We start from the raw sequence: 24,834 nt of genomic DNA, 5'->3' as shown, positions 1-24,834 counted from the left end.
CTTCACTGAATGGTGTCCACAAGACAGAGGTCTCAGAAGTTCTTCTGGGCTCTACTTCTGGTGCCAATCAAGACCTTTTGCCTTGGGCACATCACTTAAAAACTTAAGGAAACAAGATTTGTGAAGTGCTCTTGATGTGCACCTATTAAAAGCATTGATGTAATGAAGCTCCAACTACTGATTCCAGTGGGTGTGAATTAGACATTGTGAAGAACTAATGCATCAACAGAAACAAAGGAAAAAAAAATGTAGGAAGGAAAAAGCCTCACACTTTTATCTTGATTGTACATCTAATGACATGTGTAATCAAGGGTGATATAAAGATAAAAGAGAATTATATTTTGCCTTATTTTTACTTACCATGTCAATACTGTTGCCTCCATTGACCAATCTTGTAAGTCGTGAGTCCTTTTCTCTCTTCTTTTTCAACTTCACCCTATCTTGATCTTTTAAAGCCCTATTTTCATCCAAAAGCTCTTCCATATTTTCCTGTAGTTTGATTTCAGATAACTTCAGATTATAAACATGATGGTAAGATTCTTCCAATTTTCTTCTGAGAAAGTCTTCAGTGTCCTGGGAGCACTGGAGTTCAGTCAGCAGATGTGCCTGTTCTCTTCTATTATCGTCCTCTTTTTCCCTTAAGAACTTCAGATTTTGCTGAAATGTCACAAGGTGGTTTTCCATGTCACGCTCCACATTTTCAATGCAAGTTTTCAATTCCATTACTTTCACGTCAGAGCCTTTATTGCCCTCAGTCCCTCTGAATGCTGATTCCAGCTTCTGTTGGAGATAGTGCACCATTCCATCTTCTAACTTGGATGTCAAAAGAGCAATATGGGCACTAAGATCTAGGACTTGCTTTTCTAGCCTAGACACCTCACTGCGAAGGTAACATACCCTTTCTCTCAGCACTGCTGTCTGTTGTCTCTGCCTTTGTTTGTAGTGCTCAAAATACTCTGACTGGCTTTTCATTTCATCTTCTTTTGTCTTCAGTTGCTCCTGAAGCCAACGTAATTTCTCCTTTCGCTTCTTCTCTGACTTTTCTTGGTTTTCAATCTGCAATTTCAGAGTTGTATGGTTAACATCTTAATACTGAATCTCTTTCTCCTTCACAATTTTTCTTAATTTTGCAATAATTCTACCCTTGTTTTCTGACAACTCAGGAATGATGTAAGCAGAAGTTTCTGAAAACCAGTAAAATCCTGCATTCTGAGCAAAACTGACTTGCTGTTTTGTCATTTCAGCCATCACCGAAACACCTCAGTAGGAAAAAAAAAAACCAAAACACAAACTCAATCACACCTGCTACTACATAAAACACAGGAAGTTTCTAAATACTTTCTTTTGCATATTTTACAGTACACATTAAATCACAGAATCACAGAATGGTTAGGGTTGGAAGGGACCTCAAAGATCATCTAGTTCCAACTGCCCTGCCGTGGGCAGGGACACCTTTCACTACACCAGGTTGCTCAAAGCCTCATCCAACCTGGTCTTGAACACCTCCAGGGATGGGGCATCCACAACTTCTCTGGGCAATCCGTTCCAGTGCCTCACCACTCTTCATTAGATCTAATCTAAATCCACCCTCTTTCAGTTTAAATCCATTTCCCCTTGTCCTATCACTACATGTCCTTGTAAAAAGTCCCTCTCCAGCTTTCCTGTAGGCACCTTTGAAGTACCGAAAGGCTGCAATAAGATCATCCCGGAGCCTTCTCTTCTCCAGGCTAAACAGCTCCAACTCTCTCAGCCTGTCTTCATAGGAGAGGTGCTCTAGCCCTCAGATCACCTTCGTGGCCCTCCTCTGGACTCACTGCAGCAGCTCCATGTCCTTCTTGTGTTGGGGATCCCAGAGCTGAATGCAGTATTCCAGCCGGGGTCTCCTGAGAGCAGAGTAGAGGGGCAGAATCACCTCCCTTGACCTGCTGGCCACACTTCTTTGGATGCAGCCCAGGATACTGTTGGCTTTCTGGGCTGCCAGTGTACATTGCTGGCTCATGTTGAGCTTCTCATCCACCAGCACTCCCAAGTCCTTTTCCTCCGGGCTGCTCTCAATCCATTCTCCGCCCAGCCTGTACTTGTGCTTGGGATGGCCCCGACCCACGAGCAGGACCTTGCACTTGGCCTTGATGAACTTCATGAGGTTCTCACAGACCCACCTCTCCAGCCTGTCAAGGTCCCTCTGGATGGCATCCCTTCCCTCCAGTGTTTCCACAATAATCAATAGAAATATTTGAACTGGGATGCATACAACCGGCTCTGAATTATACAGTAACATATAGCTAACACTGACAATGGTGTGGCACTGAGATGCTAAAGGCAGAGAACGAAATGCACTTTTCAGAGGCCAAGCTTTTGCCCTTTGCCCTTCCCCATACCTGTCATCTGTCAGCTCCTTTTATGAACACCCTGGGAAGGAGAAAGGAACAGACGCCTTTTGAAGCAATTTGAGAAAAACTTTGGTATTTTCATTTGCACCAAAGTGTGTTTGAACACAGAGACACACAGAGGTGAAAGATGTCAATGAAAGACAGAGGAGGCTTTCATGATTCCCCTGCTGCCCTTGTTTTGAGCAGCATGACAGCCACCAGTATCACAGTGCCATTGTGACAACTTTGAAGCAAGACTGAAGGCACAGAGACATTGAGGCATTTCTTCAAGGACTTCCTTAGGTCAGTCTTTTCGATCTCCAGTATTTTTCTGTCTGAGAGATTCACCAGCAAGGACAGGACAGGAGGAACACTGACATGTTAAGCAGTCAGGTAGGTGTGGGATAATTATTTGGTTCTGTTGATGGGAATGTATGTATGTCTAAGTTTCCTGAGTCTTGAAAAATATATTTCACTTTTGTTCATATTAATGAATCGTACTGCATGGTACTAGTGTCCTGTCAGATTATTCAGCTTTGGCTGAAAAAGCTGAGACAATGAAAGTATATCTTATGATAAACAGAATCAAAAGACATTGTTTCCCTGTAGACCATCCCTGAATAACTCTCATTCCTTCTCCATTTTCATAGATTCATCCAACAAGCTGTGCAAGCTAGGTAAAAATGTCTGTTGTATGAATTATCAGCCACCAGCTGACCTTCCATTTACAAAACATTTACGTGAAGAAGTACTAGCACTTGAGAGAACTGGAGGTTTTCAACCGCAGAGCTGACAAACTCAGAATTTATAAATTATTACCACCAAGGGAAGATAAACTAGGTCATTTGAAATAATATCCTCCTCACCAAGTTGATCAGGTCCTCCCGAATGTCTCGCAGTTTCCCTTTAACACGCACATTTGCATTTTCGACCTGGTGCAGCTTCACATTTAGTTGATCAATCGTCACAAGAATTGTTTTGTGTGACAGCTCCAGTTCTTTCATCCTGTCATAGTGAGAATGAACATTTTTGCTAAGTGAGTACCACATAGTACAGCTTCAGATGGATAAGCAGTCATCAGCAATGCATCAATTTATCTTTATTTTTCCATCTTTCTCCCAACAATAAAATAGTAATAAATTGTTGATCACTAATAATAAATAATTCTTAACAAGAGTCTATAAGGGTTTGTACATTATGCACAACTCTCAAAACTGTTTAAGACAACGTCTATGTTCATTCTCTCTCTGCTGGCTTAATAAGAAAACCACAAGCAAATACATTTGCAAGATTAACGTTCACTGAAGCTTGGAGCGCTATATGAAATAACAACTTACTATAAAGATAACCGTAAGTCTTTGACCTCTATGTGTGTCTAATTATAGGATTTTTCTGGGCTTGTAGTTAGCAAAGTCAAATTTTACGATGATGGTAAACACTCCCCATCAAAACTGACATTACAGGTAACCTAAGAGTAACTGTGTGTTTTACTGACTGAAGGCAAAACATCTTACTTGTAACATATCTCACAGTGGGTACTGAAACCTATAATGCATAACTGTACTGACTCTGTACATGAAGATGGATTTAAAAAAAAAGAAAAGGTTTTCTTCTCCTGTTGTTATTAAAATGGTGGTGTAAAATGATGCGATGTGGCTCCTCTACACAGGAGGAATATCTAAAATAATCTTATGAGAGCAAGCTTCTTGTTTTGCTTGAGATTTTCCTTCCCTTTCAGCCTGTGCATCAAAATTTTATCAATGCTTTAAAAAGTTTTGAACTCCAAAACATCATCTTCTTGTTAAGGAAATTTTTTCCCCAGTTTCTCATCTCCTGTCACAGGCACTAACACCTCCTTTTTTCTCATCTCAGAGATGGACATATTACCTACCCCTGTGCCCCTCAGGATTGTGCTGTATCATATCTTCTTTGAATTTCTTCATTCAATGTTCCACAGCCTTCCACTCAGCTCCCCTGCTCATTTCTACCTTCCACCTTTGTCTTACTGCCCCTACCTGCCCAACCGCTACCTCCATCCCAGCACACTACCTTCATTCAAAAAACTCACATACAAGTACATTTCTGAAGAAACAGGATTAAGTTAGAAAACGTGATTAAATCAGTACCTATTCATGTATGAAAGTGAACCTGACGAGGTCCTCCCCACTGCAGGCACTGGCACAGCATCATCTAACACTGGTATTGAAGGAAACTGGGCCACATCAGCCCAAAACTCTGCCCTGTTTAGTTACAGCTACTGACTCTGCTTCTCTGTTTTTTCCAATAGTTCTGTCTTCCGCATTATTCCTCGTCTCGTCTGTCTGTGCTTCCGCCACGGGAACTTCAGGTACAGGATTGCTTTTCTTTCTGCTGCCTACTCAAGATCCCTGAAAATGGGCTTCCTATATCCCAAGCAGGGATTTCAGCTGGTCATTTAATCTCCTTGAATTGTTCTCTCATACTTACTTTGTTTTGGTTTCAAATAAAGTTCTTCCCATCTTCCTCTCCCCAAAATCTTTGTTAAAATATGCCTATTCCTACGAAAGCTTCTGTTTCAAAAATGATTCATTATTATTTTGACAAAAAGCCCATTAATAAAAACTTTCTGGCCAAACCCCTTGATGAATCAAAGCAATTAAGAAATTATACAAATAATTATCTTGAATGCTATTTATTTTTTTTTATCTTTTTAACTATTTGGCTTTATTTAAAACAGTGCAGTTGCTGACTATCAAAAACTTGATCATCTTATTCTAGTCAACTACATAATTAATGCTTAATGGCACCTTTAGCAACTATAATGATTAGCAATAGCATACTAAACTAGATGAAAATTTCTGAAACAAGGATCTCTTTTTGCAATGCAAAATTCCAAATTAACTCTTAAAAGAAAGTGATATATTTTACAAGCAGAATTTACACCTTATGAATATTTAAGAAAGAAATATCCTGAGAGCTGTCTTGTTGCTACAAGATTTTAGATCATGCTGTGAATTCAATTTAAATTAAGAAAAAAAAAAAGAAAAATTGAATATTGGACTTCTATTCTGACAGCTACACAAAACACTTACACATGAATCTTATCGGGCACCCTAAAACCACATAAATCCCTTTTTTTGCTAGTTTTGCATCTATCATTTGTCAGACCGTACATGGGGCAAAGAGAAGAGCACATTTGTCACATCACATTAATTTTGAATGCAAAAAACCCTTTTATTTACCTATTTTGTAGGACAGAATCTGATTCCATGTAGTGCTCCAGAGCGCCTTTCAGGTTTTGCTGCGACTTTTCCAGCTCTTTTATTCTGAGGTTCAAATTCTCTTCTCCAACACTGTTTACTTGTTCCTCAGGTATGCTCTCATCTTCTAATTCCTGGAAAATCCAGGAAGTATCAATTTTAACATTGAAATTCAGGATATCAAATCCTTCATTACTGGGCATTTTAATACAATACGAAAATTCTTCTTCTCTCCCAGGTGAAGGATCCATGATGAAAAACGTGAAATTATTAGGTTCTCAATGTGCTGCAGTCTAAGCATGCAATAAAAGAGTCTAAGCCTCTGATGATCAAATGAACAGTCCTTCTCAATTCTGAACACATTTATTATTGATAAGAAAGTCTCATTTCATTAGCCACAAAGTAATTCAGCATGTATAAAAGGAGCTGCAGCTCACAACATGAGATCCTCATAAAAGATTCAATTACACTAATTCATGAAGGAATTAGGCATCAAAGTTTTGAAAAGAGGATAAGTTCATAACATTGAGTATGTTTATTACAAAAAAAATCATACTTATTTTGGATAAATATATATTTTTATTGTTTCAAGACATAAGATTAAAAATGGGTATTTCCTTTTCAAAGGGCAATCTATGACAATAGTCAGAGAAACATTCAATATATTTAACTGGAATTTTGGATTTCCTCATTCAGTATTTTACTTAAAAGTCTACTTCACCTCTGACAGATTATGAAACCATGCCTAAAGGGAATTTTTAAACTTGGTCTTGGGAAGGCAAGCTAAGTTTAGTTCTTTTCCTTTACCTCTTTTAGCAATATCTCTAAATGTTCTTCAGCCTGCAGCTCGCCTTCATTTACAGAAACTCTCTTCAGTAAGTATAGTCCTACAACTGGTAACTGAAATGCCTTTGCTTTTGATACATTTGTATTGAGTTGGAACTGGATCTATAACTGTAATTCAAAATTCAACCACTGAGTTTGGACTTATTCTCCAGGAAATAATGGAATGACTTTTTTTTTTTTTTTTGGTAAACAAATGCTGAACTTACAGAGCAAAGAAGAAAAAGGTAACATTTATTTTTTGCTGAAGAGTAGAAAATAGCACAAAATTGGTGCAAAGAGAATAAACAAACAGTTCTTTATTGTCTCACGTTTTGATATGTGATATTCCCACTTATGGTGAATTATGGCCCTTTGTATCACTCACTGGCCTTATGTCAGCCACACAAGGACATAGAGCTGAAAAGATTCAGCCACTCCTCAGTCCCTTAAGAAGCCATAATACTTAAAAGCTACAAGTGTGGAAAGACAAAGAAAGTATAAATTCATATGGACAACAAAGTTCAAACCACTTTGTGATCTTCTCTAGACTTACCAAACCCAGTCTCTTCTCAGAGATCATGCATTCCTGAGACCTGTAAATATAATCATGGCTCTTCCCCGGCCTGTATAATTTCCCAAATGGAAGAGTATCTTTGATTCTGAGCTTATTGAGACACTAGATTTTCTCTGTACTTATTGTTTGTAACGCAAATAGACATCATACTCCCTGACAATGGATATCCCTGAACACTTCTGCAAAAGGAAAATATAATAGTGGACATTGTTACTGTGCTCATTAACAATTTACAGTAGAAGCCAAATGAACATTATTTTCAACTGTGCCCCAGCCTAAATATCCAGCTCATAAGCTGTAAAAAGAAAAATTCTTAGCGGTATATTTTGCAGAAAGTAGCCAAGCGATAAAAGCAGCGAGATGGACCAGGCGGGAAGTAAACTGGCATTTACAAACATTACACTGATTTCTACTCCTATATTTCTATTACATGTTCCTGTCTATAAGTGTGCTTTTATTCACTGATTTGATGAAAGTTAATATAACAATTTCTAAAGTTGGTCTTAAACCTCATGATCCATTAGGCTCTACGCTTCTGATGCTTCATCCTGAAAACTACTGAGTACTTCAGCATAAAACCAGGAAAGAGTTATGACTAATATCAGAAATGAGAAATACTATTTCCTTCTTTGCCTATACAGCTGGAACAGATGACTTAAAAGCTGTGTCACAGAAAGTGAAAGTCAGACCTGGCATCTTGCATGAACTAAATCTAGTCAGTGAACACATGGTGTCTGTTCCCAGCTCTATGATAAATACCAATACTCAACGGGAAGCAAGACTGGAATGATATACTCAATTATCCAAAACTACAAATCTAGCTAGCTCAGCATAGAATAAAAACATCATGAATGTCACGGAAAACATCACCCAATTCAGCCAGTTTCTTTGCAAAAAATATCACATGTGAATTACAGTGTAACAAAACACATAAAAAAAATAAGAAAATTGAAGTGCTCATACCTTTTCTGCTTTGTAACAAGATGATCTCCTGTCTCTGCAGCGTGCTTACCGTTGCACCCACATGCTCTGATCATCCCATGTTTGTGCTTATAGTTTAATTTCCAAAGCAGTGATGAGCAAAACTATGTCTATGAGAAGAAAAAGCGTTTCCTTGCCAAGTGACTCACACTTCCCAATTCTTGTTCCTTCATCAGCACCTGGTTTGGTTATCTCAAGCTCTGTTGATCTCCAGTTATAGTCCTTCTCTTCAGAGTAATGCCAAAACTCTTCCTTTTGCAGTGAAGACCTCATTTTTCCACATTCTGTCATCATACCAGCTAACAGGTTTAACTAAACCATAAAAATCTGTGTATGAAAACACGTTCTCTAAATGCTTGTTCCTTTTGAACAACACATCGAGCGCTACACATTCTTTTGAGGATTGAGTTTCCAAACTTTTGCAGGATCCTTGTTTCCAATTCAAATTGTGCTTTGTACATGGAAACAGGGTTATTCAGACCCTCACATGAGCCACAGTTTGCTGCATCTGACTGAATTAATCCTATGGAGTGCCTCAGCTCCTTCAGAAGGTAAGTGATCTTGTCTGGCGATTCTTTGTGGAGCACATTTCTGGTCTTACTTCAGAGCCTAAAAATTATCTGAGAAAACTGGCTTCTTTTGAGGCTGATTCCCACACCTTCGACAGTGAGATATTCAATTGCTATGACAAAGCTTTTCCTCAGCTTTCTTTGTGCTGCCTTGATTGTTCACTGCCTTATGTCATTTTTGTCAATTGTAATTTCCACTTTATCTGACGTATTATTGTAACCATCTTATTCCACTCTATGTTCATGTTGGAGCTCAGTGTGTCCATGGGAGCAGATGTGTTTGTCTGTAGCTTTCTATGTAGCCCTTTTAATACAATGATGATTTTCAAGAAAATGTGAGGGAGGATATTTAATATTGTGCTCTTAATGTTTTCAGCATTCCAGAAATAAAAAAATTACCTATTTCTTCATATTGCTTTTCCAGCTCTTAAATGACTATTTGCTTCTCCCTCTTTGAAAGAAAATCCTAATCTTTTTGAATTTTCCAACCATTCTTCATCTTAAACAACTCTTTTCAACTTCCATTTTTTCAATCTGTGCTTTGCCCAAATTTTTTCTTGCAGTTCAGGTGGTTAATGTCCTTGACTGTTCATCTGCTTCAGCTGGTTGAAGTTGTGCCATTTTTGCTTCCTGGTAGCTAATGTCAACATTTTTTTTATTTCACCTGGGAGGCTGCAATGATTTCTGAATATTTATTTCCAACTATTTATCTGCTTATCACATTTGTCTACATGCTCGTTTCTTCAAACCTCTCATTCTTCTTGAAAATAGCATTCTCTTTTACTGACCTTTCAGGCCACCTCAGGATCTTGGGATCTTCTTTTCCCCCAGTGCTGTCACTACAAGTTATTGCCTTAATTTTCAAGAAACATTAAAAAAATCATTCCTCCCATGCAGTTCTTACTCACTTTAAAATTTTCTTAGTTCAGTCTACTATCTTGCCTTTCTCTGAAACTCATCTCTTCTTCACCTGTGGATTTCCATCTGAAGAATTTTATACGAATTTTACCAACATGGGATTGTAGATCTCTATTAGTTTCCAAATTTGAACAGTTTGTTTTTTTTTTTTTTTCCTGTCAGGTATTTACTATAGAGAACTTATTGTCAAACACTTAGCTTTCTATATAGATATTAAAAAGAAGATTCTGTGTTTCCTGGGTGAAATGCAAACCACGTTTGTTGAAAGCATGCGGTATGGAGACAAAGATCTCAGTACTGTAAGAAAACCATTTGGTAGATAATAGTTCACATAGCAGCCAGTAATTGCACTTGTATTTTTTCCAGTGTTTGATTGGTGTGAGAGTGTAAATTCTGTTTAGATTTTTTCAGTGTTTATGATGTGCTGATCCTTATTTGATTATCAAATCATTCCAGTTTGAAGCTATATCTCTAAAAAAGTCTCTAATTTTAAATTCAAATATTTTGCAGCTTCAAGTATTATGCAAACTGTTTTATGAAAAAAATGCACCAATTTAAAGCTGCTCAGTAAATATTTTCTATATTTTTGCACGTGGACTCAGCTGTTTACTCCATAGTTTCTTTTAATAGCCTGTATACAAAATAAAAAACAAAAACAACAACAAACAACAGAAAAAAGAAAAAATGTATTGAGCTTTAGACAGATGACATGTTTAGAAATAAGTGTTGGCATCCAGCCCTAAAGTCACAGACACCACAATCTCTAAAAGTTTGATGTGAGCTTCAAAATAACAAGAACCAAAATTACTATCGGCAAATTATCCAGTTTTGCCTTGAAATAATGAGCAACATTCAAGAGTTCAATTATAGTTAAGTCTCTTAAAATAGGCTTTGCTGTGTTACATTAATCAGAAACAAATTTACATCTGGCAAGATGAATTAAAGGAAAGTGCCCTCCACACTACCACCAGAATATGATGCGCGCTCCTAGAAACATGAGAGTTGAATAGCTATATGGCTACACAGCCATTATCCCTGTGTTACTCCCTCAAAATGCTTGACACCAACCTTGAATTTAACTGCTTAAATAGTTGCTGAAGGAATAGCAGGTTATACTAGCACAATGTATTTTCCAGAGATTGATTATACTTGTAATTTTTTGGTTTTTAAATGGGATATGTAATACCATCAGCCATATGCAGTATGAGAGCCTGCAGATGATGTCTAAGCCTTGAATTCATAACACTTTTTTGAACCAACAGTATTTCAAAATATTTTAAATGGAAGTTAAAAAGGGCTGGTGCTCTCACTAAGCTTATAGAATGTTTATAAAGTGTCCCTAAACTCGGCCAGTATACTTTTTACAGTATTTAAAACCAAATATGTTCATCCAGGTGTTAGCGTCTCTAACAAGGACTGGTATAAAAAAGCTGTATGAAACTCCAAAGGCAATAGTTTGGTGACTTCCTTTAACGTTACTTTTTCAAATTTACATTAAGAGAAATAGCATCTGTCCTTTCCGATCTCCGCAGAACAGAAAATTCAACTCGAACTATACGTACCACAAGACTTTCCCTTTCTTCAAAGACATCTCCACAAGCTCAATTTTTGACAAAATAAAGGAAATTTCAAAAGAAATGTTCAAAACGCTGTAAAAATATTGCTCAAAGTCAACTAATTTCCAATACCCATCTAGCAACCAAAAGAAAGCTACTGCAATTCTAAAAAATCAATAATACCCTTGGATTACATTCCACCCATCTGCATATACCATCATTTTATTGCAAAATATAAAACATATGCATCAATGCCAGTAGAGAAAGACCACAGCCAGTTCCCAAGAGCATGAACAGGAAGCTGATAGCTGAGTTTACTGGAGGCTAAAAAAACCCCCAAAAGAGCCCATGATAATACTGGTCTGATTTTTCAAAAGTACTTGTGATCTGGGCAGAAGAAAATACTGTTTCAAGCTTAACATAAGGTAAATATAACAGCTTTTTTGAGGGACTGTTGTCATCATGCTTCCTCATCATATAGGACTTGATAGCTGTTTCAAAGAGGTTGATTAACTGCATCTCCTACTATAAGGAGATTCCATGAACATAATACACAACAGATTCCAAAGAAGAAAAAACTTGTGAAGGTAATAACATTGTGTATTTCCAGTTCAAAAAACAACCAATCAAACAAAACAAAACACCAAAACTGTGTAAATATTCAACAGTTTTAAACCGTCTTATAGCAGCCTTCCAGTACTTAAAGGGGGCCTACAAGAAAGCTGGAGAGGGACTTTTTAAAAGGGCGTGTAGTGATAGGACAAGGGGCAATGGCTTTAAACTGAAATAGGGGAGATTTAGATTAGATATAAGGAAGAAATTTTTTACTCAGAGGGTGGTGAGGCACTGGAACAGGTTGCCCAGAGAAGCTGTAGATGCCCCATCCCTGCAAGTGTTCAAGGCCATGTTGGATGAGGCTTTGTGTAGTGGAGGGTTTCCCTGCCCATGGCAGGGGGTTTGGAACTAGATGATCTTTGAGGTCCCTCCCAACCCTAACCATTCTGTGATTCATTGCTTAATCCTCCAACAGTTAGGTTGCTGAGTTATCAGTCATCCTTACTGAAAGGTAGTGTGCAACTTGCATTGCTTCAGGGAAGAGGGCTAGGATTGATTTTCTAAATTGTATTTCCCTCTTCTGTGTGAGAGGTGAGCCACTGCTGCTACAGCTCCTGCTATAGTTCAAGAAATTCACTCTGTCTTTTGCACTGAGCTGAAGGGATCAGGACACTGTGGAAAAGATAACGGGAATGATGGTAGTGTCTCAAGGAGGAGACATGGACGTTTCTTATCCTTGCCCATTCCATGTTGCACGAGCACATGGAGGGTCAGTCACATTGCAACCTTTGCACCGCCTCATAAAAGGAAAATAAGATCATAATTTCCTAAGTTATTTAGTGGCTTCAAGGATCTTGAGGAAATAAAATGAATCTTTTCTTGCCTGGGTGGTGATGCTTATGGGGTTTTTTAGAAAACAAAACTCAAAAACAAGCATTGTTTGCCATCTCTCCATCCTGCATGACAGAAGGTAAGATCCTACAGAAAACCTAAACTTTTAGACAAAATGTACCTGCTCTGCAGAACTGAAAAGCACCCACTGCAGTTAGGGAAGTCAGTATCTTTGAATGCAAAATCATTTCTTGTTGAAAACCCAATGACCTTCTGCAGAAGCTTAGGAAAGTAACTGAAAGCATCCCAGTTGGATTTTATAAGGGACTCTTCCTCTCTGTGCAAGCAAAATCAGTATAATCTTTCCCATGGTTTCAGGGTTTTATGAAGACAATTCTCAAAACATGGCAAGATCTAAGAGTTAAAAATTGAGTACAAAGAAATGTAAAAATACCAACCACATGTCTTGGCTCAGTTGTGTCATCAAGGCCACAGAATGAATGCTAGTGAAAAAAACAAAAAAAGGAACAAAAACTATAACATAAGATCAAAAGAAAATGAGGAGAAAAGAAAAGAAAAAAGATGTAAGATATGTAATATGAAATCCAGTGACAGTACTTTACAGCTGTTAATCTTATACCAATATTAATTGAGTTGATCTGAAAGAGAGATACAGTATACCATTCTTACTCTAAAAAGGGGTAACAGGGAACAAAATTCAGTATTTGAGGGCAGCTTTACAAACAGTAATGCTTGTGGATTACGTAACTTCAGAAATACTAGGCTCAGTTCTGTGACTCAGTTAAGCAAGTACTTATAATTACACACCTGAAAGCCTTCCTGAACCAAGACTTACCAAAGCCAAGGGAACAAACTAAATGCAGCTTAAATGGTAGAGAATCAGTTATGAGAAAAGCATGATGTGTTTAAACAGCACCTGTTCCTCATGTATCAACTTGTAGAATAAAACTGAGATTTTGCATTATTCTTTTGTATAGCCTTTAGAAGCAGGACGATTTGCTGAAGAATCTATAGGGCAAAATTACTGTCATCCTCATGTTTTGATTTGACAGAATTTTACATAAAACTTAAAAACTGAATCCATTCCTAAAGGAAAATAAAAAGCCGTATTCATGACACAGTAACTATAAGTGGTGCATTGCCCTAAGCTACAATGAGCAATGAGGCTCAGCTATAAATACCGCCCTTCCTTCAGAGAAGGAAGACTTCTCTCCACAAGAAATTATTGTGCTCAGTATCAGCGGCATGTAGGTGTCAGTCTGCACCCACTGACATATTAAGCCTTCGGAAGAACAATGAAGTAGAAGTATCTCATTCATTAATTCTCTGACAACACGATCTTCCTTCAGGCAGTCAAATTCAGGATGGGATTTAATCCCAAAGAAAAAAAAAATTCAAACTTAATACAGATAGAAGGAAGCCCTTCACCCATCCAGGAGTTGAAGGTTAATAGAAAATGATGAAGCTTTTTTGAGGTCTCCTGCTAATGTAACGTTAAGGTAAAGAGAACCTTAATCATTTTAACTCATTACAAGCTTTCTGCTAAGCTTGTGATTAAGCTGTTTCTTTTCTAATACGTTTCCCCATCCATTGCACTGATGAACCAGCACAGATAACGCTGACTTCCATTTTCAAAATTAGCAGTCTGTCTAATCCAATATCTACTCTGTAAACTGCAATGACAATGATTAAAGGCTTACATTTTTGGCAACTGCAATATCTAGAGATTTTGATGTTTAGAATAGGTGAATAAAGTTTAATATTTGTAATAATTAAAATGTCAAGATATCACCTGTCCCTCAAGGTTTCTATGTCTTGAAGAGTTAACTGTAGCATCTGAGACATCACTGGCTGTCAGGCAGGAACAGCTATAAAAACCACTTCAGCTATAGAAGTGGCCCAGGGTAGATGAGGGCAAAGGCAGCAAAAGAGCCCTTTAAGGGGCAGATACTGTTTGTGTTTCTCTGCTAGTGGAAACAGGGACCGCTGCCTCCCTGCTGGATGCAGACAGACAAGCCCCAGCCAGGGAGCAGTGGGGGTGATGTAAAGTGACGATTAGCAACAGCAGCAGACAGCCCAGCTCCTCACAGCTCTTCTCCTGGCTATTCCACAAACCCAGTTGGACATAATGGTTCAAAAAGTGCAGGATGAGGCACTGCAGAGGGAAGACAACTGCTGCGGAGGCAGAAGGGGCCAGGGAAGCTATTGAGGGAACTGGAGTAGCTGCTAGAAGTGCAATACTCCCAAGGGTGACACGGGGAGGGAGGATTGCCATCTCCTGAGAGCAGATGTAGGGACCACGAGACTAGTGAAGGGTGAGGAAGAAACCTTCCAACATCCAGCACGCTGCTCCCCAAAGCCTCTCTCTGTTCTGCAAACCCTCTGACCTCTTTCAACTTGCATTCAGAGTCCTCCAAAAGCCTTCCTTTTACCCTTTTATCCTGTTTGGATCCCGAAAGAAAAAAATAATGAGATGAAACTCCCCTAACTTCTCCATTTAGCCCAGCAGCAGGTTTGTACCCATATGTACCTGAGAAAATGAACCTGAGATGGTGTGACTAATCTTGGGATCTAGGCACTGGTTTAGCAAAAGCAATGTAACTAAACCAGTTTGCTCGGCCTTAGAGAAAGCCCATTGTCAGTCCATGCCCTACAGAACAGTCTAAACTCCACAGACCTGGGAAACTTGAGCCCACAGTCCAGGAATCTCATGCCATCTCTTGCTTGGTACCACAGTGACCCAAATACATTTGCTGTCTTAAGCCTCAATCAGAGTTTCTTCAAAAGAGGAGAAAATTTGGATCTGGGATATTAATTTGGAACTCGTATCTATCTTAAAGCAAGAAATATTTTTGTTTGCAGTGTTTGCAACATGCACCTCATTAACTTTTTTTTTTAATTTTCAGTATTTGCAAGTTTTGCAAAGCAGTGTTACTTGAAGAACAGGGCTGAGCTAACCACTTCTGTCAAATCTTTATGTTGTTTCTTGATCTAAAACACAGCAAATCCTCTCCCTCATAGTCTAGTGTTCTCCCAAACCCCTTGATTCCTTTCTGTATTTGATATAAAATCCAGATAGCAAATCATTTCGAGCAGATTAGGGATGGAGCTTCATTTCATGTAGCAATGACTTGAATTCAAATTTTATCTTTCTTGTTTTAAAATAGGTTTCATGATATTAGGTTAAGTACTATTAAGGTCAATGCAACAGAGAAAAATAAATTAGTATGGAAAAAAAAATCCATTGGCATGGCCCAGGCATTTATTTACCTTTTCCTCAATTTCTTTGAGTTGTCTCTTTTGAAGTTCTATTTTGTCTTCTAGTTCTCTAATCCGCTGGAACAGAAAAAAAGCAAAATAGTAATGATCATATCTAATTTGAAAAGTATATGAATCAAAAAGATAACAAATAGATTGAAAATCATGACAACAAATGCCCATTATTAATGTAACACTTCCTTTACAGCTATTTTAGGCATGTTCATGGCCGGATTGCTCCATGTTTCCATGAAACCATGGCATTTTAAACAAGCTCCACATTTAGAACATCATGTTTACTACCAGGAAACATCATGTTTACTACCAGGAAACCTAATCATCACCACTCATTAATCATAATTTTAACATATATACACAGAGAATTTCAATTAGCACCAAAATTCTTAGAAGTACAACACTTCTTTCTCTGCAACTGCCAGAAGTTTCTCTACTTACCTAGAAAGTTGGCAGATGACATTATTTCATTTCATTTTAACCCTCTCTTTTCCTTTCCTAGAAAACATAACTATGTTTCTGGCATAGTCACGCTATACCAGAAAACCAGAGCACACAGATTTTCAGATCATCACCAAGACACCATCCAGATATTCAGCTCTGTCCTACCGCCAAAGCCACCTCCCAGCAGAGTCAGAAGGAATGTTTCCTTCAATGTAGCTCTCTGTATTTTTAAGGATTTGCCTTGTTCAGTTCCACAAAGTTTCTCCAAAAATATGACTGTTGTTTGGTCCACATAACCTTATTCCTGTCCCCTTATTTCCTTACTGTAAGTTATGCTTCTTTTCTCTTTTTATTTTTGATTTTTCTGGACTTCTAAATTAAGAAGATGCACTTTATTACATTTTTAGTATATTGTATGTGTTACAGATGAAGTAGGTTCATTTTTTTTTTTTTTTTAATTGGCAGAAACTTGGAATCTCCAAACAGCCACTGGGAATCAAGGAGCAACTTCATACTACCAGCTTTTTTCAGGATTAGCTACCTGACCTTTGCCTGGCCTGCAATAGCGATGGTTATTAACAATTCCTGAACTTTGAAAGAGAAATTATCTAGTCTAACTTCTATGCATAGGCCAATAAAATCAATGTAGCAGCTGCTGCAACACTCCCAAATTTACTCCCAAATTGATTTGAACAACAGTATCTCTTTCAAAACAACATCCAATCATTATTTATAAATATCTGTTCGATCAACAGAAACACAATGCAGATTACCCTTGTGTGACACAAGCGTGTGCAGCTTTGCTGACAGTAACAAACGCCCCAAGCACGGCTGTATTAGTTTCACTTTTCCTCTATTACATTTCAATTGATTTATACTTCTACTTCCTGCTCAAGGCAAATCTCTCAAGTGATCGTCTTCATATACTGTGTGCACTAGGAATACTACAACCACCGTAAAAAGCCATGGGATGAGAAACAGGCAGATGTAATCGCCTCTGAGATCTCTAACCTCTCCATCAGGTTACACTCTTGCTCCTCTCCCACTCATTCCACTTATGCTGATTCCTTCTTACAACCACATCTCAGAGCTGAGTGACAGACTTCAATTCTCTGGGGGTCCTGCTATGCTCTGTGATAAAATCTGGCCATGGTGAGAAAAGTGGAGAGAAGTAATATTTTTAAATACTGTTTTCACTTTCAAGATTTAGCATGCGAGATATTTTTTTGGTATCTGCTGAGAACTCGTCTTCAGGAAAAAAGGAAAATAAAAAAGCCCCCAAACATCCGGTGGCTTTCTCACCTCAGGGTTTATAGCAAGTGTTCTTTTATAAAAGAACATGTTAATTAGGATAAGATGGCATTTTTCAGATTTGGGAATTCTGTTAATTAAGTAAAAATTGAGATGTTATTATTCCCTTATGATTTTTTAATCTTTTCAAAAGATTACAGCCATTCAGCTATTCTCTCCAGATATTCAGAATAATTCTAAAAAAATGGCTGAGGCTTCTGTTTTCCAATCTCCACCCATAAACCATCATAACGGTTAAACTCTATGGGACAAAGGAGAGCTAATAGTTTTAAGGTGAAGAAATATACACTTTCATAAAAAACAGTTTAAATACAAAGACAGTCTAGCAATTAAATGGGAATAAATATAGAGTTGAATTTCTTAGCAGTGAAAATCTACAAAAAAAACTCGAAGCAACTAGAATTATGTCACTAAAGTAGATATATACAGGGTGGGTATAGTCCGTAGGGCAGATATTTACATGTACAATGCATATATGTAGACCTGTTCCAGACTCGACACCTAAGGACATGTTAAAGACAGATGACTACTGTTTAAATACCTGGTATTCCTCTTATATGAGTAGAAAATTACAGTGACAGAAGACTTCTGCTGCAAATGAGTAAGATTCTGTAAACACCTTCTTTACTACAGAAATTAAGAGTTCAAACCTAGACAGGTCAGAATTTGTTCTAAAACACAACCATTGACTGGAATTTTCCATCAGATATCAAAGCTTGAGACTGTTTACTTTTAGTTGTTTACTTGCTTTCCCCTGGAGTATTTTAGGCAGGATTATCCAAGAGGATGACGTGGGTGTAGCTATTCCCATCAATATCCTCTGATTGAACAGGGTCAGCACTGGAAGATAACCAACCTAATTCAGCTTTTTATATATCCTGAAAAATCTGATTTAACTCATTTATTTCCATTTAACTACAGAGAAGGCCTTAAAAATATGTACATATATATGCAATATATTGGCAGGAAAAAACAGATTGACATCTGCATACAGTATTTAACATATAAAATAACTATTTTCCTCCATTGTACCTATTTGCATTTACAGCATTATCTTGATCATACAAAGATAACAATTTCCAAAATGTGAATTGAAAAAACACGTGAGCTACATGCAATAATCCTAGCTTTAACAAAAAAAGTGTCTTCTAGAAGTAGCAAGAGGTGTTCCTCAGTCAAAGGTTATATTAAACTACTGAGAAGGAAATTACACAAAAATTACACACACTAATTAAGACCAAAGGCAGGACTTCTTGAGATTCAGTGTAAGTATTTACATCTTTATCTACTGTTCCATTTATTTGCAAGAATTAACAATCAAGAAGCTGTGGACTTGCCCTCAGGTTTTCAACACTTGATTAGATGCTTTCAGTGAATTCTGATTTGTTTGTGTTTGCAAAAGCGTAACTGTGACAACAAACCACACGTTGTTATCAAGAAATTCTACCTGCTTTAATGCTTCAGGGCATAAATTGATGATCAGTAAGTTGAGCTTTTCTTACTACGTCATACAGAATTATAACAGTTGTGCTATAAAAGACTCATTCAGCTCTATCCTTAACAAGGTTCTCGGGAACTTTGCATGGTAAATCCAGAGCATTTTCAACTGCGCAAAAGACTGTATGAGGAATCAATAAAATCTACTATATCATGCTATCAAAACATGGAGAAGTCTTAGTTAAGAAGAAAGCCACAGGCTGTTCTTTTGTTTATTCTATTTTTTTAAAAAGGGAGGGACAGAAGTCACAGACAGATAATCTAAAAGCAGCACAGTGTTTCTGTTTCTTCTAAACCCCTCAGCATTGGTCACAGTCAGAGCAAGGATTAGGGACAAAGCGGAGTGGTGTTCTGCTGGGTTCCAGCAATTACTGTGTTCCTACGGTTTATAGCTGCCCCTCGGTCACACGAGTGCACCTTTTCAGGACTGACAGCATTGATGAGAATAACACTGCGTTGTCAAATCACGGGGCCATACAAAGGAATTACTGAAGGCAAACAAAGAGCAACTGTCAGACAAAAGCAGTGCAAAGAGACTGTAACAATGAAAGAGAAGCGCATAAACGTTAGGGACAGGGATTCTTAATGCTGTCCACCTCAACCGCATTCAAAACCAACCTGCCAAGATAATGACTACTAATCTGTCATTGATTTTATTGCAATACCAAATAGAATCTCACAAAACTTCAGGATGACAGAGGGGTAGATTTGTGAATACTCCCTGCCGCTACCTTGACCCGCATGAAGCTCTCATGACTTTTGGATGAGCACCCATTTCAGCACGGCAGGCACCTACTTGATAAATCATCCTTCCCCTAGCAACAAAGTTTGCTGTCACTTCTGAGTAAGGGTTCGCAAGCAGCCAGAAAGCAGCAGGGGCTGAGCAGGCTGTAATGTTGTGCTGGGTTGGCAGGAGGTGGCTGTGCCCACCATGCTATGCCTGGAACCACAACTGCAGCTCTGGCAGGAATGAGGCTCAGTTCAGCTGGTCCATCTGCATTTCCAGACAGCTACAGAACAAAGATGCTAAAGATGTACAACATATGTCTTACTTATTACTTAACTGTAATTTGAACCGACTTTTCAGATCCATTAACAATTTTTTCTTAATTGTAGTTATAGATACATTGTATATAAAAAGGTGAGTTCACAGTTGTAATTCCTGGTGGACAGCCTAAAAATGCTAAGTTAGGTAAGAGAGAGAACATCCAGAAAGTTAGAGCAGCTAAAAGTGCACATTTCCTTTGCAAGTCTCTAGTGCAAAGACAGGCATATGACTGAGAGTCTGCTAAAACACCCCCTCCATGGCACTATTTACTGCCTCACTGAACAGAGCTGTAAAAGGGACGTTTACCCTCAGTCATTTCCAGCTGTATAAATGATGTTCACTGACTGCAGTGATCATATACTGCCCCTCCTCTTCTATCCAATGCTTGCAGAGCTCCCAAACATAAAGGGCTATCAAATTGCCCAAAAGTGGGAAATTCAACATTTTTCTCAGCAGATGATTTCTAATGTGCAGAAGATTCCTCCAAAATGCTCATAGCCCTCGTTTCATTTCACATTACAGCAGGAGGGTTGTCTTTCTGGGAAACAGGACACATGTCTTGAAGTGCAACTATCCATTTAAGCAATTACTTCCCTTTGGTAAGCTTGGATGGCAAGTGCCCTCAGTGTGTATCTTCCAGTACTGGTAGGGAAAACAAGACAGTTAGCTCTTCCGTTCTGAGGTAACAGAGGGCTGAAACACCAAGATGGGACACACAACATTATTACTCCCAGCAGTTCTGACTGAAGTTTGCTGACGACACCAAGCTGTGTGGTGCTGTGGATGCACTGGAGGGAAGGGATGCCATCCAGAGGGACCCTGACAGGCTGGAGAGGTGGGCCCGTGTGAACATCACGAAGTTCATCAGGCCAAATGCAAGGTTCTGCACGTGGGTCAGGGCCATCCCAAGCATAAGTAAGTACAAGCTAGGCGGAGAATGGATTGAGGGCAGCACGGAGGAAAAGGACTTGGGAGTGCTGGCTGATGAGAAGCTCAACATGAGCCAGCAATGTACACTGGCAGCCCAGAAAGCCAACCATGTCCTGGGCTGCATCCAAAAGAGTGTGGCCAGCAGGTCGAGGGAGGTGATTCTGCCCCTCTACTCTGCTCTCAGGAGACCCCAGCTGGAATACTGCATTCAGCTCTGGGGTCCACAACACAAGAAGGACATGGAGCTGTTGGGGCGGGTCCAGAGGAGAGCCATGAAGATGATCCAAGGGCTGGAGCATCTCTGCTATGAAGACAGGCTGAGAGAGTTGGGGCTGTTCAGCCTGGAGAAGAGAAGGCTCCAGGGACACCCTCTAGCAGCCTTCCATTAACTAAAGGAGACCTACAAGACAGCTGGAGACAGACTTTTTGCAAGAGCATGTAGTGATAGGACAAGGGCAAATGGCTTTAAACTGAAAGACAACAGATTTCAGTTCTAAGGAAGAGATTTTTATTAATGAGGGTGATGAGACACTGGAACAGGTTGCCCAGAGAAGTCGTATATGCCCCATCCCTGGAAGCGTTCAAGGCCAAGTTGGATGAGGCTTTGAGCAACCTGATCCAGTGGAAGGTGTCCCTGCCCACGGCAGTGGGGTTGGAATTAGATGATCATCTTTAGGGTCCCTTCCAATCTAAATCATTTTATGATTCTATGACCTTCCTCCAGAAGGAGAGGCTCTAAGTTTGCATGAAGAATTACTCAGGTAATATGCTGCCTGAGCTGGGCTATGTGGGACCAATTCAGATGTCTCTGCATCTACAGCTCTGTCCTTGTGACAGTTGGATAATTTCCCTAGAGATAACGGTTGTTTTCCAAACACATGCAATCTTATTTAAGGCTAGATAACCTTAGATGCAAGCTCATTATTGTCATGAATCCCTTGTACAAAGGTGCAAAAGAGGGGATGATGCAGTTTTAAAAATGGAATTAAAGGCAATGGGTTCCTTGCAGACCTTTCAACTCAGAGGCCAGGTCCAGTGGAATGATATTAATACATTGTCAGTGGAGAAGCAGCTAGGTCCTGATTTCAAAAGGGAGGTTTCTATGATTTTTTGCATGGTCTGGCTTCTGTGGCTACACTGCAGCCTCAAAGTTGCAAGCCACATCTCTGGCATGTCTGAGGAATCAACATTTAGGTGAAATGGAAGCAGCATGACGGTGGATCTGTGCCTGAAAATATGATTCAGGCTGAAAGAGTTGGGGCTGTTCAGCCTGGAGAAGAGGAGGCTCGAGGGTGACCTTATAGCGGTCTTCCAGTACCTCAAGGGGGCCTACAAGAAAGATGGGGAGAGGCTGTTCAGGAGGGCCAGTTGTGATAGGACAAGGGGTAATGGTTTTAAAATAGAGGGAGGTAGATTCAGGTTGGATATTAAGAAAAAATTTTTTACCATGAGAGTTGTAGAACACTGGAACAGGTTGCCCAGAGAGGTGGTGGATGCTCCATCCCTGGAGACGTTCAAGGCCAGGTTGGATGAGGCCCTGAGCAACCTGATCTAGTTGGAGATGTCCCTGTTCATTGCAGGGGGGTTGGACTAGATGACCTTTGAGGGTCCCTTCCAGCCCTAACCATTCTATGATTCTATGATTCTACTTTCACTAACAGAGAAATTCCAATAGCATGGGCTTAGAAAATTCATCATGCATTATGGAGCAAAGAAGTACAAATAATGAAGCTGAGAGTGGAAACGATAATATTGCACTTCCATTTTTTAACATCATTGAATGGTTTAGCCAAAATGAAAAAAATTGCTCTATTAAAAAAAAAAAAGTTAATTGCATTCCCACACAGTACACATGAAGTATGTGTGCCCAACTTGTATTGTAATGGCAATCCATCTACATTAAGTACCATTTACATTAATATAGCATCCATTGTAAAGGAGTGCTGAAATAAGTGGAAATCCTTCCACTGAGCTCAGTGAGCCTGGATTGCAGTCTCAGAGATATCATTTTTCTGCTGGGGGTAATAAATCAGCCCAGTAATGATTTGTCATCATTTTGAGAATTTGGCATGGGAGGAATTTCAGCATTACAAAAAAAAAAATTGATCTGTGATTTAATGAAGTACCCTGCTAGTCTAAGATGCTAGGTCCAAATTTCCCCCACCAACTAACCAAAATGTTCATTTTACTGCATTTTTTTAGTTTTTCTTTCATGATACCTCAGATTCTGATAAGAAATGGACTGTGTCTCTCTGCAATTACGTGGTCCCCTACACACATTGGTTTTTTGGACCTGATTTCCTAGGTACCTTTTTAGTAGCAACCACAGATTCCAATAATTTAAGTGTTTCCTGTTTATTGGATAGTGATGCAGGCTAGATGAAGTGGACTTCTTCATCCAAGCCTTTGTCCTCTCCAGTTCATTCATAGCATCTGTCAGTCATTCACAGTCCTCAAACAACATCTTGGATGGCTTCAAATCATTAGGGGCTTTGTCAAATGAGGAAAACGCTACCAGGAAAGGAGCTTCTGTGACAAATTTCATCAGCCAGAAGACAATGATCACATCATCCTTCACATCAGTGTCAAGCTGCAGAAATGATGTTTTACTGACAGCAACATCAAGAACAATTTAGCTGGCTGCAAAATATGCTCCCTTCTATGCTACTATAGTTGTGAATGTGCTAATCAGGGGGTTTAGAAATCACCTTAATAGTTCCTGTGACACACTCTTATTGGATTTACATTCATCAGCAAATCCAAGAAAACAATTTGATAATTTTAGCACAAAGCAGACAAAGAAGGATTTGCTAAGCTGCTTAGAGCCTCGGCTCTGAAATGTTGGAAAGGTTCAGGTTGATGTATATTTACAGGACAGGCACCATGGATGAACTATATCAGACATGAACCATGTTTTGAATCTTTGAAGCCAGCTCATCATCCAGAATGTATCTCATTCTGCAGCAAACTCTAGCAAGGGAAATATTTTATCAAGCTGACAAAGGGAAGAATCAATATTGTTTCATTATATCATTATTTTAAGCAGCATCTCAACACTCTTAAGACACAGGTATGTAAGATCTCTAATAATGTGAGTAGCATAACTACATTACATGTATAAATTTAAACAAAGAGGAATATAAACTGACTTGCCTTTAGCTATTATTCAAATCACTAAGCTGATGGATAAAATTCCTTAATGAAAAGAAATATATTATTTTTGTGATTTAAAAAAAAAAAATCTAATACATTTTAACATCTGTTTAAAAGCCTCTACTGTGTTTAAAATACAGTTTGCATAGGTAATTGCCACATGCATTTACTCAAGCTGTTAGATCTCCTACTGTAAGGGCTCGATTCAGGAATCCAAATGTTCCCTTTAGTCCCGTATTCCTAGAATGTGATTTTGGCTAACGGTCAGAAGGAAACAAGCAAGCACACTGTAACAGCATTAGCCTAAGCTGTTTTTGTTGCCATCTTGCTTTACTTTATGAATGAAAACTTAATATGAATTTCAGCCAGTTGGATATGATAATAAAAGATCATTTTGGATATATTGTACCCCTTTGATTCTCACCAAGGTCTTTCTTTACATAGCAGGTAAAAACTTAATTCCTTTCTTTGTTCTGCAGTCTCAATCATGATAATCCAATTATTGCTTACTGAAGTAGGAGAATTGTTCTTGTTAATCTTTATTATGCATTTGTAGTTTCTTTATTTGCCTTCCTGAGGAGAGCGAACCATTTAGCAGCTGCACTGATGCATTTCTCAGCATAAAAATTAATATGTATACAATCATATTGGTCTTGGTAGTAAATTGATTAATTTTATAAATGCATTTAACTTAAAATAATGATTTGTTATAAACTGATACTGAATGACCATACATACAT

General features: G+C 38.6%; 2 protein-coding genes across 3 annotated transcripts in view; both read right to left on the bottom strand.

Annotated features, from left to right (window-relative positions):
• C5H4orf50 (chromosome 5 C4orf50 homolog) overlaps window positions 1–8,000 on the bottom strand; it is a 39,309-nt gene extending 31,309 nt beyond the window's left edge. Inside the window, exons 1-4 of the mRNA XM_086612168.1 lie at window positions 7,971–8,000; window positions 5,591–5,742; window positions 3,236–3,374; window positions 361–1,056 (exon numbers count right to left, since the gene is read on the bottom strand). Coding sequence (XP_086468294.1) covers window positions 361–1,056; window positions 3,236–3,374; window positions 5,591–5,619 — 864 coding nt within the window. The 5' untranslated portion in view covers window positions 5,620–5,742; window positions 7,971–8,000. The remainder of the gene's footprint in view (window positions 1–360; window positions 1,057–3,235; window positions 3,375–5,590; window positions 5,743–7,970) is intronic.
• Window positions 8,001–10,030: 2,030 nt separating this feature from the next.
• Window positions 10,031–24,834, bottom strand: part of JAKMIP1 (janus kinase and microtubule interacting protein 1) — a 90,225-nt gene continuing 75,421 nt past the window's right edge. The window contains exons 19-21 of one of the 2 annotated variants that reach the window (XM_086612169.1): window positions 15,709–15,774; window positions 12,876–12,920; window positions 10,031–10,106 (exon numbers count right to left, since the gene is read on the bottom strand). In XM_086612169.1, coding sequence (XP_086468295.1) covers window positions 10,074–10,106; window positions 12,876–12,920; window positions 15,709–15,774 — 144 coding nt within the window. In that variant the 3' untranslated portion in view covers window positions 10,031–10,073. Of the gene's footprint in view, window positions 10,107–12,875; window positions 12,952–15,708; window positions 15,775–24,834 lie in introns of those variants that run through there. The other variant, XM_086612170.1, reaches the window with a different exon arrangement.

The sequence above is a fragment of the Tauraco erythrolophus genome, chromosome 5, assembly GCF_009769465.1.
Source record: "Tauraco erythrolophus isolate bTauEry1 chromosome 5, bTauEry1.pri, whole genome shotgun sequence".
NCBI classification, from domain to species: domain Eukaryota; kingdom Metazoa; phylum Chordata; class Aves; order Musophagiformes; family Musophagidae; genus Tauraco; species Tauraco erythrolophus.
The sequence above is the reverse complement of the archived record's forward strand: the minus strand, read 5'-3'. Positions and strand labels throughout refer to the sequence as shown.